Source organism: Alexandromys fortis, unplaced genomic scaffold, assembly GCF_014885135.2.
Source record: "Alexandromys fortis isolate MF-2015 unplaced genomic scaffold, M_Fortis_MF-2015_v1.1 scaffold_13, whole genome shotgun sequence".
NCBI classification, from domain to species: Eukaryota; Metazoa; Chordata; class Mammalia; order Rodentia; family Cricetidae; genus Alexandromys; species Alexandromys fortis.
In genome coordinates, this window is record NW_026067908.1 from 13,878,295 (window position 1) to 13,896,887 (window position 18,593).

The 18,593-nt window shown below is 44.4% G+C and overlaps 1 protein-coding gene across 8 annotated transcripts in view; it reads right to left on the reverse strand.

Annotated features, from left to right (window-relative positions):
- Positions 1–18,593, reverse strand: part of Nfia (nuclear factor I A) — a 342,338-nt gene that overhangs the window by 44,634 nt on the left and 279,111 nt on the right. For all 8 annotated transcript variants that reach the window (XM_050136416.1, XM_050136417.1, XM_050136415.1 and 5 more), the window contains 2 exons: positions 6,236–6,414; positions 3,832–3,997 (listed from right to left, as the gene is read on the reverse strand). In XM_050136416.1, the coding sequence (XP_049992373.1) occupies positions 3,832–3,997; positions 6,236–6,414 (345 nt within the window). The remainder of the gene's footprint in view (positions 1–3,831; positions 3,998–6,235; positions 6,415–18,593) is intronic.

Consider the following 18,593-nt stretch of genomic DNA (forward strand, 5'->3'; position numbering starts at 1 on the left):
CTCCCTCCCTCCCTCCCTCCCTCCCTCCCTCTTTTAGGGGGTGGAGGAAATTTCATTATGTAGTTCTGGATGGCTAGAACTCACTATGTAGACCAGAGAGGCCTTGAAGTCACAAGGATCCACCTACCTCTGCCTCTAGAGTGCTGAGATTAAAGACATACGCCACCACACACAGAATCTCAAAAACCTCATGTCATATTGTATGTTTGAAAAGAAGTTGTTTATTAAGAATATGATGGGCCAGGTGGTGGTGAACATGCCTTTAATCCCAGCACCCCAGAGGCAGAGGCAGGTGGACCTCTGTGAGTTTGAGGCCAGTCTGGTAAACCGTTCAAGTTCCAGAACAGCCAGGGCTGTTACACAGAAAAGCTATGCCTCAAAAACAAAACAAAACAAGCAAATAATAATAATAATAATAATAATAATAATAATAATAGACGATGCACCCTGAAATACCCTGCAACCTGCCCAGGGTTGCTATCCGCAGGAAGTTTTGCTTAGCTTGAGCACTGGGAGGTCTAATGGACTCAAACATCTGGTGCCCACCTCTCACTCAGAATGGCTTTTCTTTTCCTATCAGCTTCCTGCCTTCATCCTTTCAGGAGTCCAGGCTAAAAGCCCTACAGGACATGTCTGATTTCTCTCCTTCTTCTCAGTCCACATCAGGTGCCGCTGCAAAGCTTATTAACTCTCTTTAGAATATGCCTGGAGTTCGAGAGCTTCTCACAGCTTCTATGAACCCCATTCCTAGGTCAGTGCATGGACAACTCTCACCTGGGTGATTGCCATAGCATGCCCATACTCTCAATTTCATCTGCTGGTCCCTAGCTTCCTAATTCATGTGTGTTTTGTTCATGATGAAAGTTCTTATCTGTTTCATTTACCTCGGTCTGGAATGGGGGCTGGCATGTAAACGACACCCACTACATCCATCATGACCTGTTTTTGCTCCTCCTCCCCTGGCAACCTATTTCAACAGAGCCCGCCAGAATTTTCTACTAATGTGCAGGCTTTAGGAAGCATTACTATGCTGAGAGTCTCACTTGCAGGAAATGTCCAGGTCCTGATGCTGGCCAACAAGCTTCCTGCATCCAAGGTCCTCCTCCATCCTCATCACCTCTCCCAACTTTCTCACTGTTCCTACTTCTTCACGAACACCAGACTGTTTTGGCTGATCCCTTACCTACCAGGCATCAGGTCCCACCCCACCGGGGCCTTTCTCTAATGTCAAAGGGCTGGGAGGTCTTGTTCCCCACTTGCATGCTACCCTACTGCCCCTTGTCCATCAATGGCTTATGGATGTGTGCGCACAATGGTCACTGTCTTACATCACCTGCGTGTCCTACTTACTGTGTTGTTTGCTCTCTCTCTTCCTTTTTGGAATAAAATCTTTATAAGATCAAGATTTTCAGAACACTTTTATCCCTTATTCTAGGTGCAGAAGTCTAGCACTTAGGATTTTTGGCACCCAGCTGACGTTCAATTACATGAATGGAGAAGAGGTTTTCATTCGGTGGGAATGGAAACCCACATCACCAGCTTCTCAGTGAGAGTGGAACACACGGTGTGAACTTCTGCCACAGGTCAAGGATCCTACCTGTCACATTCTATACAGCTGCACACAGTATAAGCAACGGCTCTGTACACATATTAAAATATCAAAGTTCTTTTTAGGAAAGAGTACAGCTTTATCCTCACTCCCACTTCCCTGGTTTCTAAAGGGATGGGGACAGGTTTTTCCCATTAAAATATATTTATTTTATAAGCATTTTTTTCCAGATCTGCCTTTTTTTTCTTTCTCATACTGAAAAGTTTAGTATTAGTTCCAGAGGCAACACATACTCCACTTTAGGCTGGCATCATTTGTATTTCATTATTAGATGATATTAAAAATGTTGCTTTGACCTTTTGTCAGTCACAATGCATGCTTATTATCCTACTTCCTCCCGGATAGCATGCTGTGAGTGGGCAGAGGAGTTAATGCTATTCCCATTGAGAGGGAGTTGAGGCCTCCCAAAAGTTGGTAACAGAGGAGGCCTTTGGCTTGATTTCCTGCTTTATATTTTTAACTGAAAAAAAAACCCACAATCTTATTTTACTGCAAGTAATCCCAAACCCCTAAATAGAAAAGTATCTGCCACTGTTCTTTGAAACAAGCTTCATTTTTGGATGTACTGTCGCGATGCTGAGCATTGTACGGAACACCTTGATTGATGCTGCTTCCTGCTGCGGGCGTGCTCTAATAAACTGCTAAGGACAAACAGATCGAACCATCCTTCAATTTTAGTTTCTAAGAAAACACGTGTTTATTAAAAAGTGTAATTTCCTCTTAACTTCTTATCCATCAGTAACACTAGTTTTCTACCTCTTTCCCAGCTTACTTCTGAGATGTGCCAATGGTTCACCGTTAAGCAGGTTCCTTCCCACACTAACAGATACTGGTTCTCCCCTTTGCTGATGCTCACCAGATAGGTCTATCTCCCCAAACTGTCCCTGGATTTCAGTCCTTCTGCTGAAGAATTTATGCACAATGTCATCTATTTACCCAAAGAAATACTAGACAATACAAAGTTCACTCTCTGATCATGTCCAAGGGATGCAAAGTCACTTTATATTCAATGTTCCCAGAACCAATTCCAGTGACGATGGTCTAAATGAAGGACTGTCTTTCCTTTTTGGCTCTTTCTCTCCTGTATCCATTGTCATTAATTACAATATTGAAGGGAAGAAAGCCAAGAGGCCTTCTTATTTAAATGCTTGTTTGTTTGCAAAACACCCCTCCACCCATTCCCTTCTATTCAACTGTTCTCCAAATTCCTGACCTTACCACTTCTCTTCCTGATTGCTTTTCCTTCTTTTTCTCATTTCCTCTTCCATCAGAGGCACCCTGCCACCACCCCTGGGCTCTCTCCAGGGCACTGCCACTGCCCCCATCCCTACACTTTCATCCTCTCTAAAGGATCGAGGAAGGGACCATCACACCACCTTTCAAAGCCAGGCTACCAGGTCACCCGGCAGCTCCAGCCATCACTCTTTCTGCCATCACTGCAGACACGAACAGAGGCTATATTTGTATGTTCGCACCTCTTAGAGTCCTTCCATCTCCAAAAATACCAAGAAATACTGGAGAATTGCTCACTGTGGAATTCATCAAACAATCATTCCCACCATATAAAGAGAGGTCAGAATCCTCTAGTTTATGACTAGGTGTTCCCAGACTGTTGAGAGAAGAGTCAAAGATTCTCTCTCTCCATTCAGTCCTACTCTGTTTTTCCTTCCCTTCCCAAGCCTCCTCATGTGGCTACCATGGCTTCCAGATCTGACTTTTTATCAGGCCTGTCTTACTCTTAGTGGCATTCAACACACACACCTTTGCATGGACACGCTGATCTAGACAATTTCCTATCTCATGTATAAGGCATAGAACTTTTATCTCTCATTACGTTTCGAGGGATAACCAACCCTTTTGCTATTAAGAATATGCACAAGCAGATGCTTTTAGGACATCATGGAAATAGTATTCTATGCAAACCACTCTAGCAATACACACACTTTACTAGGTTTTACCTTGTTCCCAGTACTCAGTATGTAGCTACAGCATCTTAATCTACCACCTGCACCCAATCACCTCCGTCTCTGGTGTAGTTTGACAGCAGATGGGAGTGGTATTCACTGTGACTTGGATCTGGGCTCTGCCAGCTCATGTTTTAGATAAAGCGGTGGGATTTGTGCCTATTGCTGAAGCCCGCACAGCAAGGGACAAGGCTTAAGTGTGAACTCAGGTGCACAAAGCATGGTAAGTAACCGGCGCTTTGTCTCGGTCATACTTACTCGGTGAGGTGGGGGAGGCTGCACCTCCTTCTGTTGATGTGGTCGGAGGCTTGGTGTCTGGCATGGGCAGAGGCACAGGCCTGGCCATTGGTGGTGGCGGTGGCGGCGGCAACATTGGGGTGGGGAGGAATGGGTTGTGTACCTTGCCTTGACTGCTCCCATTGGGCTGCAAGGGGTTCAGAGAAAACACACACAAGGAAAAGAATAAACGGATGTCAGCCAGCTATTAGCTCCTTCTGCAAAGCAAGACTCGTTAGGTGCCTGTCATGCACATCACAAATATTCAGGCTGTTGGAAGCACAGTGATCTTTTGTTCCCCAGAGGGTCACGTCTAGGAGCACTTTAGACCTGTCCGTCCCTGAATAACCAGTTCTTGCTTGGTGCTGTTTCAGCTACTGTTCCCCCAACAATTTCAAAATGTTTACAAAATGAATACAAAATACTTGTTTAATATCTACATGCTTATTAGACTGAGGTGTTATTCCTCCAAGGGCATTTATATAGGTAAAACGATGGTCACTATCATATATATATATATATATATATATATATATATATATATATACATATATATCGATATTTTTAATTTTCATTTCTTAAAGTTGATCTAAGACAGTTAAAACTGTATTCAAGGAACAGATATTTTCTTTCAGATATCATATAGAAATAGGCACAAAAACTATAATATTTGGTTATCAGATTTCTATTAGGCAAAATTACCACCTCTGATTTGACTTATACCAGCGAACGCCATGGAACTTGTCCTTTTTTGACTGCCTGGTGTTAGACAGTCGCAGAACAGCTCCTAGCAAAGTCAAGTTTTCCTCAGAAGACAACATGTAACACTTATTTTCAAAGTCTTTGAAAAAGTCTTACGGAGAGACTATTCTCCAACCCCGTAAAATTCTGGTCAAAACGCAAAACAGAGCATTTGGCAGTTACAGAAAATGATGTCATGGCATTAAAAAGACCACACTGGATGTTCAGAAGTCAGAGTTGGTACCAGTGACCAGCTCAGGTTTTCATGATTTCCCAAGTGGCTTTCCGTAATGAGTTACAGCCAGCAATAGCCCGTATGTAGACAGCAGGTCCAACCCAAAATTTAGTTGAAGGAGAGCCTATTGTCGTGGGCATTGAAGGATAAACTTAGTAATTCTTAGGCTCAGTCCTTCATCGGCACTCGCGGTATTTGCAGTATGTTTTCCCGGATGCTGTCTGATGAGCAGAAGGCTGTGCACACTCACTAGGTAGCATCCTTGTCTGTGATTCCCCGGATGCTGTCTGATGAGCAGAAGGCTGTGCGCTCTTACTAGCATCCTTGCCTGTGTATAATTTCTGTGTGGACCCAAAGTCCACACGTGAATATTTTAGAATAAGTGAAGCAAATGAATACACAAGCAAAATGAAAAAAAAGGCACCGTATCGATTTATTGTCTAGACAGAAATGTATCTGTGAACAGATCGCCAGACATTAGTCAAAGATGCCATGCTGGCTCAAATCTGCAGAATCAGGTCTTTCTGCAGGGGAGAAAAACCAACGACAGAGCAGGGCGACATAGCATCCTAAACCAGGCAATAAGAATTATGGCTAATCTGTGGATGCATGCATAGATATTATAAGAAAGGGAAATCAAATATGGCTTTCTGCTGGTCTTAGTTTATTATTATTATTATTATTGCTAGTGGCCTTGGGACACAGCTATTCATTGTAAACATATAGCTTTATATTTGTAATAAAATTTGCGATTTTATAAAATAACGTTTACTATTGAAATGTTATTTCAAATTGTGATTATTTGGTTTATTTGAGAAAAACGAAAACATTCATTTGTAGTTATTGAACGTGGCTCAGTTTTATCTGAAGATAAGTGGGGAAGATAACTACTCGTAGAAATAACAAACCATAATAAACCTTGCTTCTAGCATCTTGAGTTCAAGTACTGGTCAACTGGATCTAAAGTGTTAGAAGACTGTATTTTTTTTTTTTTTCAAAAAAATCAACTTGGTTGATCTGAAACATCTGCCTCCCTTTGCTCCCTACCTCTCTCAACTACCCCAAAACATGACTGAAAATTATTCGGTCTTTCTATTTAGCTAACTGTATGACCCTGGGGCTAGAATGCTGGAGGTGGAACTCAAAAGGTTACACGGTTCCCTCTCCAGACAATTTATATCCATAAGCTTGACAGCTGCAAACTTAACACAAACACCGATTTTAAACCCCGGCCAATCACTCTTGTAGCGAGTTAACTTTCCCATAATCTAGAATAAATATGGCGTTTGCCTCCAGTCAGTCAGCATGACGTTAGGACACAAAACCACGTGGTCACACACGGTCTCTTATTATTTTTACATTTGGTTAGCATTTCTAGAGAAATACGGGGGGAAAAAAAGGTTTCCTTACATTGAGGAAGCCCACCTGTCCAGCTTGCTGACCAGCATCAGGGCAGACAAGCTGGACAAACTCTTTCAGCGTCTCCTGAGGGTGGTAGCGGATGGCTGGGTGTGAGAAATAAGGCCCAGGCTGCTGGATGATGGGTGACGTTGGGAAGTGGAGCGTCGACGGCGTCGCATGTGGACTCGCTGCGGGAAACAAAACAAGACACGTCAGGGTTATGGGGAACGCAGCTTGCACAGCTGAACCAATGGCCTCTTTTTTTTTTATTTTTTATTTTTTTAAATTTCTTCTCTGGGTCCAATTCACAGAGCTGCTCATGTGACAGGATGTAGCGCTGGACACTTCTGATGGATTTTCTCCTCTAAGGCTCTAAGACAAACATGGAGGTTAGCGTAGGATAGAATTTCACGTTGCCTCTCTATGTTCAGTGGACGTGAGTTATAAAGGCATTAATAATCCTTGTTGAAGATGAAGATTATTCATTACCTTAAGAGCCTTTTTAATGAAGCAAGCAATAAAAAATGTATTTGGTAGATTAGACCTGATTTAACCGACATTACATTTGACAAATTCTAGTTTGCACATATGGATCCCCTTTCATGCCGAGCTACCCATAGATAATAATTCATTGTTAAAGCTCTCACACTCCTTTCAAGGAAATTTCTAGGGACTAATTCAGGACTGGAGTTTTTTGAAGTCTGTAGTAAATGATCACTTAATGAACCCATGCAATTCGGGTGCCTCACTTTACGGTGGAAGGTTCATGTTGCATTTTTCTCTGCTGCCCTTTCAAAGCTAAAGCAGCTACAGGCTGAGCAGGCAGGACTCCTTGAAAGGTTGCTTCTCTGCCATAAATCTGATAAGAGATTCAGACAACGACTCCTTTATATTTGAACCCTGATAAATATCGTTTGTACAAGATTACATTAGATAAAAAAGCTTATGTGAGATCTTAATAATTTTTCCAGGAATGCTTTTGTCCTTAAATTGGAGAGATGATGGCCAAGACCTGCCAGAGGATAAGGGCTTTGTGTGAGGGGGCTGATAACACTTAGAACAAGTCCAATCAGAAGAGAAAAGACTCCAGATAAGGGGTACACATGCCTGCCCCGGTCCCTTCCTTTTATAGTTTGAATCTTTAAACTGAAGGGTTTCCTACAAAGATAAACACAGAAGTGCCCACAGTTTTGGACAATATGACTTTCTGAATACCAAGAAAAATTCATACTATTGAAGAGAATCCAAAGTTCAGTAGCCCCTCCTTTTTCCCACCATCCCACTGGAGTGGTTAGGAATGCATGCCTACTGATACTGGGGTCTCCTGAGGATTAGGTTATTTTTTTTTAAATAATAACCTAAAAGGGTAGCGCTTTGTGGGTCAGAGCAACCCTTATAGTTCCTACAGTACAAATGCAGGCTGGAGTAGAAGCAGGACACCAACCCAGGCTTCCAGATAATCAAGTAAAATCATCGGTTTCAGGCCACTTGAATTCATTCAATAAAGACTCAGAGGTTCTCATCATGGTTTCAAGAGACAACGCTGGGATAAACCAGAAATTTTGTTTTTGCCCTTAACCATACAACTGAGGACATCACCAGCATAATCTATTGATATCAGAATTCACCACACTGCCCCTCTCCCACTTACTCTTCTGTTTGCTCCTGCCTTGGCAGAAAGCTTTGCTATCGACTTAGTCGCTCACTCAGAGCTGAGTATGGCATTGATAAATATTTGCTGGCTGCACACTAAATGTCTGAATAAAGCGTGAGTATGAAAAATAAGAAAAATGACCATATAATTTTCCAAGGACAAAATACGTTTTTGTTAACCTGATGACGAGCCAGCAAACATGGAGGAAAACATGGAGTTAAGACTACCTACAACGAAACATAGATCTTGGAATCCATTATAATCTCCGAGTGAACACCGAGAAGCTGAAGAGTTAAATGCTCCTGGACTCTTCTTCCCCTGGAAATTGTGCTACTGGATTTAAAGAACGAAAGGACTCTTTTCTCCTCTAGCATCATGTAGTTGTCTCTAATGGTATAAGATCCCTGTTTTTGACAGACTCATTTCTAGTTAGCATTGTAGGTTTTATTTCTCAAACGAGGCCAGGAATGTACTGAGCTGAAAAACATCATAGGTTCAACTGTTGCAGCGAGTCAAACACGAAGGTGATGACTCTGTTGCTGAGAGCCCTGTGAGACTGACCTTGACGATAAAGTGGCGTGGCCTCAGGTTCTCACAGAAAGTGCCGAGTGGCTTTTAGATTAGGAATGGTGGTGGCCAACAGGAGTGTGTTGCCCAAGGTAAAACACTGCCTCGAGTAAAGACTAAGTAGATACAAGTTAAAGAAATAATTCACCAGTACCGTGCACTCTCCCTGTGAATTGTTAATAAACATCATTGAACTTATTTTATTAAAGATGTAAGAGAAAATCAGCAGCAGCGTAAATTCAGACTTCAATTTCTTTATTACATTTTAGCAGTAGCAATTTATTCATCTTTTCCTTATGGGTGCAGAATTCAGTGCAAGCCTGTGGTACTGTATAGAATTAATTCTATAATGACTGATTGATTAGGATCAATTAATTCTTAATTAATTCCAGGAAGTCATCTGGCCCGAGGTTCTAAATCAGACTTCTGCTGAGTCTGCACTTACAGGGTTGTCCTCTCTAAGCCTCTTTTCTCTTGCTGGGGACAGAGTCATCAGTTCAGTGGAGATGGGAGCAAGCTGGCTCGAGGCCATGACCTTTAGTTTCCTCAGACAGAAACCTGCTAGAGATGCCACGAAGATCTGCTGATTATTACTGGATCCCTGGTGTTTCTCTGGGTGATCTTCATCTTCTTCTGGACACTGAGGCCCCGAGAAGTCCAGAGCTAAGATTTAATCAACGTCTTTTCTACTTTTCTCCTCTCTATTTTTTCTTTCCCTTTTATCTTGGGTTTGATGTTGTAAGTATAGCTAAGTTTGTATCTAAGTTGTTTCAAAATCATTTTAGAAGGAGTCACTGGAGCTAAATCGATCAATTAAGTCATCAAATGTTCTTTGATTTGGCTGGAGCAAGCTGCATAGAAAAGAAACTGCCACGATGAAGCTGCCACGGTGTTGATGGAGAGCACACGTGGCTATGAGTCCAAATTTTTGATGAAGAGAAACATCTTTTATGGATGTGTGTGTGTGTGTGTGAATAGTTGACACAATAAAAAATTATGGTGCATTATGTAAATGCATATTTAGATCCTTTAAAATGTGCATTATTTACTTGAGAGTCAATAAAGGCTTTCTCCAGTGGTTATAGTTTATTGCCGAGCATCCATCTGGATCCATGTTGAAGTTAATACAATACTGTGAATTAAAAGACACTACCAAATTGGCTTCTGGGGTCTACAGCTCTCAGTACCCCAGGCCAGGGGCAACACGCCTGTTGGGAATGCTTCCCTCTGAATGGCTCTCCCTGCTAGCTTAACCATAGGTAGTGGCCAACCTGGTTTACAGCAACTTGGGAATACAGATGGGATGGAGAGGAAGGAAGTGGGACAGGTTTCTCCGTCTGTGACGGCCCAAACAACGTCATCACAAACACATTCAGAAACAGGATTTCCTAAGGGTCCAGTAATCACTTATGGTCAGGCAGAATGGCCTGGCCTCCTTCCTCCCCAGACTCCAGAACTTTCTAATTATTTAAAATTATCTCTTTTAATTTGAAGAAGAAAAAGGCTAAAAGTCCAACACAACTCAACATATGTTTAACTCAAAAATGCTTCCTCTTTTTAAAGAAGGCCAAGGGCATTACAATGTAGCGGGACACATGACCTGACAGCGATGCATGGTCTTCCCGCCCAGTGAAAGGAGGAGACCACTCCGACACACACTTGAGCCACGTGCATGTGACCGCAGACCACATAGAGAGAATGGTACTGGGGTGGGTGACCAGACCTTGTATCCTCACAGTTTATTAAAATCTTAGAAAAGGAAGTCATTTCTCCTCACTATTTCCTAGGAGGCTTCTGAAGCCCAACCTAACAAATCCTAAGAACATATCTCCATCTTGTCAAGCCAAACCTTCGTGTGCTGAAGCGTGTCATCCTGCACAGCCCAGCTATTGCCCTTATCCTCATCCGTGAACCACTGGAGCTTCTCACAGCTTACAAGAGATGTTAATTAGCTTTTGTTTTCGGGCACCAGCCATCAGATTCTAGCCTGTCCTGGGAGAGGTTCCATAGGGAAGTTGTCCAGAGGTGACAGAGTCATAAATTCTCCTCCTCCTTCAAGTGCAGCATGCTTGCAGATACAGGCTTCTTTGCTGGTAAGATGAAGGAAGGGCAGCTCTGAAATCCAAGACCTGCAGAGTGTTGTGGTCTTCCCAGTATTCAAAGGGGCAGCAGCTGTGGTTCCAAGTTGTTTCTACTGCTTGACTGTCACAAGGAACTGCTACCCATGCGTCTGCAGCAGCTTGGAATACTCTTTCCAGAGAAAGAGTGGCTTTGAGAACTCCTGACTACTCTTGCTTAGAAGTAAACTCCCCACCCCGCAAGGCAAAGCTCAAAAGGAGAAGAAATTCTAAGAAAAAAAAAATCTCACCTAAAACCAAAAAGCCTTCCACAGGGGCAAACGGAAGTTGCATTGTTTGGGTTGTCAACTACTGAGCTTCTTAAGAAACTCTAAACCAGCACTATACAACCCACTGAAGTCCACCTGAAGCTGAGAAATCTATCCTAATGGCCCACAGCTCTAATTGATAAATCATGCGTGAATCAGGCCTGCCATTTACGAAAGCTGAGAAGTTTGGGGCTGTGGGATTTATGTTAACAGACTCAGGAAAGGAGGAATTGGAACTGGTACTAGGGCCCTCAGGAGGCTGAGCCTTTTCTAAGCAACAAAGTGCGTGACTCAAAGCAAGCGAGGGTTCTTCACATTTTTCTCGTCCCTACCGTGAGTGTCATTGAGAAGCATGTGAAAGGCACAGGAGAAAGCATCACATTGCACGATGCTTTGCAAAGTGGCAGCGTGTTCATGTGAATGCTGCAGAGAGGGTAACAGCATGCTACAGCAGGGTTCCAAGCCGGTGATAAATCAAAGGCATCTTCTGATGGGCACTCAGAGTGTATGTCTCTTGGAAAAACAGATCTTCTCTCCTCCGACAAAGAGAGGCCAATGTTGTTTTACACTCTTATGTACATCCATTTTAACTACATAAAAATCAGTGCTTCTCTTGACTCCACAAAGTTCTCCTCTGGCCTTCACAGACAGGCTGTGGCTCTCACGTGATCTCTCCCCACATACCAGGTAAACAAACAAACAAGTCCAGAGCTTTGGAGAAACAGAACTTTTTCTCCAGAAGCTGGTCTATCACGGAAATGGAGACTCCTAGTCTGTGAAGGGTATTTTGAAGGTCTGTGGCTATATTCTACTCTGTGCTACAGAGCGGCCCTGGACAAGCCATTAACAAATGGGTGAAACTATGGTCAATAAAATCTCGTTTCAAAATACAGAGTAGGCCTGGATTTACCCTGGCACACATTCATGTGATTCCATTCATCCTTAACCCCCCTCTCGGCTCTGCAGTCAGTCAATCACTGCTCTCTCTGCCTCTTCTTCACAGCCATTTGTGAAGCCCCAGGCTTCTGGTGCTTCCAAGGCCACTAGCACGTCTTCCAGGCCTCCACTGACTCGTGTCTCTTCACAGTTATTTAGCACTCTTTGGCCTTGGCTAGCTGCCCCCATCTATGGCATTCCGAGCTCAGCATATAAGTCAGAAAAGGAATGCAGCATAATGTAAGACCCAGAGGTCTTGGAGTAATAGACTCAAGTGTTCGAGACCCACGCAGCTTGCGTGCCGGAACTCCGAGGAAGGACGGCGAAGGAATGAGGAAAGGAAAGACACACAGACACATGCACAGGAAGTCTGGGACGACACGGGGTCTGATACTGCCACAACAGGGGTGCCGCACAGGGAGAGGGGTGAAGTCATCTGAGTAAGAGGTCTGTGTGTGCCAGCAGTCTCTGGCTGTAGACATCCGGGAGGAGGAAGCTGCAGTGGCTAGTCTGCACACACTCACCAGTCGTTCATAAACACACGCACGGCTCTGCAGGAAAGTTTGTCATTTCTACGGACCCTCACCTGGGTAAGGCTTTGCCACTTCTCTGGAGCGAAGGCATTGGGACCCTCCACAGGCTGTGTCTAGATCCACAATACACACTTGCTCAGGACTCCACTCTCTCGGGGCTTCCTCCATCCCCTACACGTGGGCTTAAAATTTAGCCTCGCCCACTCTCTGCCACAATTCAAGCTATAGTTTCTGAAGCTCTCTATGATTCGATATGCCATCTCTATGATGGAGGCTAATACCACATAGATTTGCTGTGAGGTTAAACATCAGGCGTGTGGCACCTGATGCGGTTTCTGACCCCTCAACAGTCAGTGAACAGCCTCTTGTGCTGATATCCCCATTACAGAAAAGGACACTGGGAGGCAGTTAAGAGACTGGAATTCGTTTCCATATCCTCAGATCAGTTCTGGCTGTACAGAGCCTGTACCACACACAGGGGGAAGGTCGGTGGAGTCAAGAGTTCCCGTTCTCTGCCTCTCTCCACACACAGGACTATGCGGATATCGAGAGAGCAGCAACAGCATACGTCTGACATAGGGGTCTTAGAACTAATTTTTCAAGCAACGAAATGCAGACACAGTACTAGCGGTGGCAATGCCTGCCTTTGCTCTTACAGTAAAATAACTATGTTCAAAAGCCTGAAATGCTTCTTTTCTGACCAACGATATTTTCAAATATCTGCTCTTGACTGAAACTCACGCTGAGACAACCTAGATGGTTAAAGAACTATGTGGTCATCTTGCCAGCACTTTTCCACTTAGCGCTCAGAACTTGGGTGCTAATGCTGACTGTTCACACTGGTCTCGTCTTCCACCGTGGTGACACATCTGTCACTCAGGCTGCCTCCTGACCTATCCAGCTTCTGAGCATGCTCTCTAAATAGCGGCCTAACATGGGCACATGGGAACCTTCATCTCTCTGTTGAAAGGCCCCACGGTATATGCTGGTTAGATGGCTTGCACAGACTTAGCACGAAAGATGCTGTCCTAGGACCAAGGACATCTTTTGGGAAAGCTTTCTATTTAGACAGAAACCTGGGTGTTAGATTACTTTCTGCTTCTATACGGCTTACAAGGATGGACAAAGTCCCTTTCCTCTGGTTCTCTCATTTCAAAATAGGACTTGAAGGAAATACTTACTGAGGCCAAATTAAATTTGGGTGGGTGTATAGAATACAGTATCTAGAATCATGCTTACAAATAACTTGGTATGACTGGTTCATGGTAATAGAATAAAAATCTAGAAGGCTGGAAAACAAAGGAGTACATGCCATTTAAAATATTTTAAAAATAAGCCACAGGGCAGATCTCAACTGCTGGCTAGGATATTCAAGGTTTATAGACACAGAGTAGGTTAAAGTCTGACACACAGCCCCAGCCTTTATCCTGCCAGGGTTTCGGAAATGACCATGTTCTCACACTAACTAACTGCATAAGCTACCATGGTGGCCCATGTGAAATGTGTTCAAACAGCACCAAACAGCTATGGCTATCGCAGATAGGAAGAGTGAGGATTTCATAGGCAAAGCTGAGAGGAATCCAGGTCTGTGAAGGGAGCTTAGACTTCTGTGTAAGACGCAAGGGAGACTATGGCAATGGGATGAAGAACGACAAACACATCAATACAATTACTTGAGGAAACGACCCTCCTGCCCCAGAAGGAATTATTATGTGGCTAAGAGAAGCAGGCTGGAGTCTCCTGAGATCAGGATACCACGGGAGTGGCACAGACTGAGAGCTGCCAGCAAGTTTCAGCAACCAGACCTGTGCAGAAGTTAGGGCTACATGGAGGGCAGGTGCTGTGACTTGGGCTGTTGCCAGTCTTTCTCCACATTCAATATAAAGCAAGTAAGCACGTCAAAGAAACGCCAGCAAAATCCCTGTGTGGGCTGGTGTTTTAGTCAGCTGGACACAAGCTAGAGTCATCTGGGAAGAGGGAAGCACAACTGAGAAGGTGTCTCCATTGTGTTGACCTGTAGGCCATACGGTGGGCCACCTTTTTGATTAATGAGTGAGATGGGTGGGTCCAGCCCACCGTGAGCAGCGCCCCCTCTGGGCAGTCCTGGAAGGGAAGTCAGGGGAGCAAGCCTGGAGGCAGAACTCTCCCACGGTCTCTGATTTAGTTCCTGCCTTTGGTTTCCTGCTCTGCGTTCACACAACGACTTATTTCAGCTCTAAGCTGAAATAAACTCTTCTCTCGCCAAGCTGCTTTTGGTCAAGGCCTTTTATTCCAGTGACGGAAAGCATACTAAGGCAGCTCCATAACTGCAGAACCGAAGGACAAGCTTTAGCTCTCTTCTCTCCACCAACCATCAGGCTGGCGGCACTTGAAGACCGTGACGTTGATTGTGATAAGCAAAGGTCACTTCAGGTGCCCATCTGAATCTGAAGTCTCCTTAGCCACCTTGCAGAATTAGAGTATTTCTTTCTAATGTTCGTAGATTTTACTGAAGGGGAGGAAGAGTTAGTCCAGCATGTACAGTCTGGTACCAGCTGGCTCTGGTGCCCACTGCTCTGTGCCAGCCACCCCTTCTCGTGGACCTGCTCTGTTCTGTATGGGTTTCAGAAAGCAACTACTATGGATTAACACCGTTTCTGCCTCGCTAATGTGCACAAAGCTACTTAAGCCTTCTAAACTGGCAGGCACACTTTTATTTTCTAAGTGTGTAATAGTACCAACTAGAAAACCCTTCTGAGGGTTAGGAATGAATGTATAGAGGTAGAACAGGGAACGTTCATTCAACAAACATACTGAGAATCTACTACAAGAGAAACAGTATGCTAGCTAGACTCGGAGTATTTAGTATCCTTCAGATGTCTTCAGGAATGAGATATAATATGAAATGTAATCCAGAATATGCCGTGGGATCAGGAGAGCGAGACTCCAGAGTTGAACGCTCACAAATGAAGCTAGAGGTCTGCCTTGGTTTCAGTGAGAAGTGTCCCCCATAGGTTCATGTATTTGAACACTTGGTCTCCGGCTGACGGTGCTGTTATAGGTTACAGACCCTCAGGAGGTATAGCCTTGCTGGAGAAAGCATTTCCCTGGTGGGGGGCAGACTTGGAGGGTTTATATAGCCTCATATCACTCTCTGTTCTCTCTGTGTGTGACAATGCAGTCAGCTAGTTTCTTGCCACGGCTGCCATGTCATGCCCTTCTCCTCCATGGCGGACTCTATCCCTCTGGAGCCTAAATAAACCCTTTCTTACTTAAGTTGCCTTGGCTGTGGTGTTCTATTGCAGCCTCAGAGAAGGTAACTAATACAGGGCTCACAGCAGGAACTAATGACGGCCTTCTAGGCTTGGGTTTGATTTGTGCTTTACAAGTGCTGAGTGCAGAAACAAGTCCCAGGCTGGAGAGGGTTGTTGTCCACTACCTAGCACCCCAAAGGGCTTCGTGCCTCCCCCTTCTGGAATGTAAAGCACTGGTTTTGCCTGGCCAGCTGTCCTCATCCTTTCTTCTGTAAGCCGAGGTCTAACATTTCTTTGGAGAGCTTTTTTCCCTCAGCCTCAGGTTATGTGGTTAGTAACCCTGACACCTGGTTCTGAACTCAAGCTACACAATGAGATATCATCCCGTTATCTTTGAGATATAAAAGTTGTTTAAGAGATGAGCAAATGGCCCCAATTAGGCAAATTAGATCTATGGGCATCCAGTGGTAGCTGCTTTTCTAGATCCATTGGAGAAAAGTGATTCTTTCTCCCTTCGGTCGAAATTAAGTGTGGAGTTGTTTGTGCTTTGGATGCTACAGCATCAGGAGATGGAGCCTGTGAAAAGGGCTCACAGTGAGAAGAGTGGAGGGGACGGGTTATGACCTGTGAGCTTGTTATAGTGCTCACGAATTTGGGAGTTCAGGATTACCTAGTGAGATCCCTTAAAATGACAATGTTTTTTTAACTGTGTCAACAGAAGGTACCCACAGAATCTGATGGACAACGCCTCCAGCCTCCACTGACAGCTCAGATGGTGATGGTGCTGTCCTCGGTTCTTCTATGGCCTGCCCAGTAATTCTATCTCGGCTGCAATGACGTCTGTTCTACTAGGCAGAAAGGCGAGAGTGGTCTTTCGAGCTCGACCATTTGGGCCTCCACTGTTCATGGCAGCTGAAGGCTCAACGATTATCTGCTGAATTGAGTCTGTAAGGAGCAGACGTTGTTGAACAAAGATACTTCCCCTTTTAGCAAGAGACACAGATAAAGGAGGTGGGGCTTGTATAGGTGAAGTCTCTGTCCATCAAGGGATAGGCCACTGGCTCCACAGCAGAGTCCCCTCTACTACACATGAGTGGGGGCACAGGGAACCTGGGTCCGCTCACTTCCTCCAGACCATCTTTCTTTTCCAGCTTGTTCTAGATCAGCAAGAGTAGAGGGGAAGTGAGGCACTAAGACCATTTCTAGGAACCAAAGAGAGCAAAGGAGGCTCTGAGCGCAAGGCGGGAGTCTGAGAGAAAAGGACATTTACCGGACACACTGCATTCTAAGCCTACCACACTGCACAGGGCATTTTACTCTCTCCTCTCATGGATGCTTTTCCAAGTACGTAAAAGTTGGAAGACAAAGGCCCACTAAGGACAAATGACTTCTACAGGCTTAAACAGAGCCCACATGGCTTGGTAGAACTTGGATTCTGTTGTGGCCGACTCTACTGCCAGGCATAGCTGCTTCCTATACAGTCTCTGCTTCTCTTTAAATTACTTTTTCAGAGCCCAAATGGTTTATTTCCTTTTAGAGTTTTTGTCCCAGATCCCTTAGTATTGAAGTAGAAGCAGGCAGCTCTGATTCTCTCGCACATGTTTTTCTCATAAGAAAGCCGAGCTCTTCGAGAGACGTAGCAAAGCAGCTGACGTTGAATAGAAAGAAATGGCAAACAATGAATGTAAATTTTCTGTAGAACCATGACTTGAGAAACCATGCAGGAACATGTGAGTGACTGCATTGCCCTGGTGTTCCCAACACACGGGATGCAGCCTGGGAGGGTGCCTCTCTGTTCTTGCAGCCATCTGCACAGGACAGGACGGCCCTACAGTGTGCGTTCCCTTGCCCCAATGGGTGACAGGCTGCACAACATAAACACTGCTGAAGCTCAGCTCCAGGCAACGCAGTACACTTAACTTGAACATGATTTATGATTCTGTCAGTAGGGGGAGGCTCCAACCTGCACTGATGCCTAAATGTGAGCTTTCTATTCCAAACAGAAGTTGGGGGGGAGGGAGGAGAAAGGAAAAGGAGGAAGGAGGGAGAAAATGGGAGAAGACTATTTCACATAAAGAGAAGATACAAGTTCAATTTCAAAGTTTTACTTGTGTGCTAAAAACAAACAAACAAATAATGAGTCTAGGCACGGAATCAATGTAAGATTAAACTAAACGAGGAAGAAAGAACTGTCACGGGGCTGATTTGATAAACAGTCACTTATAGTTATGTATTTGGTATCAGCAAAGGGTTTTGGCCACTGCCTCCACTTAAATGTGGACGTGGCTCCATGCCTGTGGCAGGGAGTGTACGGCTAAAGGAGTGAGGGATACAGGATAGGGCGGGGAGGCAGCGTCCTTTGTCAGGATGAGTGTGGATGTGGGTCCACCAGGCTAATCACCCTGTTATCCACAGCACTCCCTCCGGGGGCTCTGTGACTCTTGAAGAGATTAAGGAGCCAAGTGGTCCCCTGCTCTAACCTGTCCTCCCTGGACAGCATATTAACGTGATTCCACTACAGACGAACCGTCTTTAAAGTTTCCTGTAGAATGACAAATTAACCCAGCAGGGTGTCCCACACATCTATCTTCATACAAATTATTAGTGTAATAGAGCTCTGAGTTATGCATTTATCTGGTAATTATTGAACAGTTACACACAACCAAGCTGAGTTGCCCTGGCCCTTTATGAGGTTCGCTCGGTGGGTGGCCTTACAGTTAATTTGGGACGGTTCTCCACTCCGCAGCTCACTTGCAGAGAAATTAGCTAAACAGCCTTCTCCTTTAAATATTTTCCATGTCACCGTGAAACTCTTTACAATACAATAAAGGTACAGTTTTAATTACGCGCTTCCTGACTTTTGTTATTTGTAGTTTTAAAACATTTGCTGGCGCTAGTTTTTCCTTTGGCTGGGCAGTAATAGCTGGTTGTAAGTATCTGGCTAATGAATTTAATAATTTCCTGAACTGAGACTTAAAGAGCCTTTGCTAAAATGCCGTATTTCCTCTCTGCTATCACAAAACGTCCAGTCCCCTGGCCGTGATGTCCGTGTGAAGCT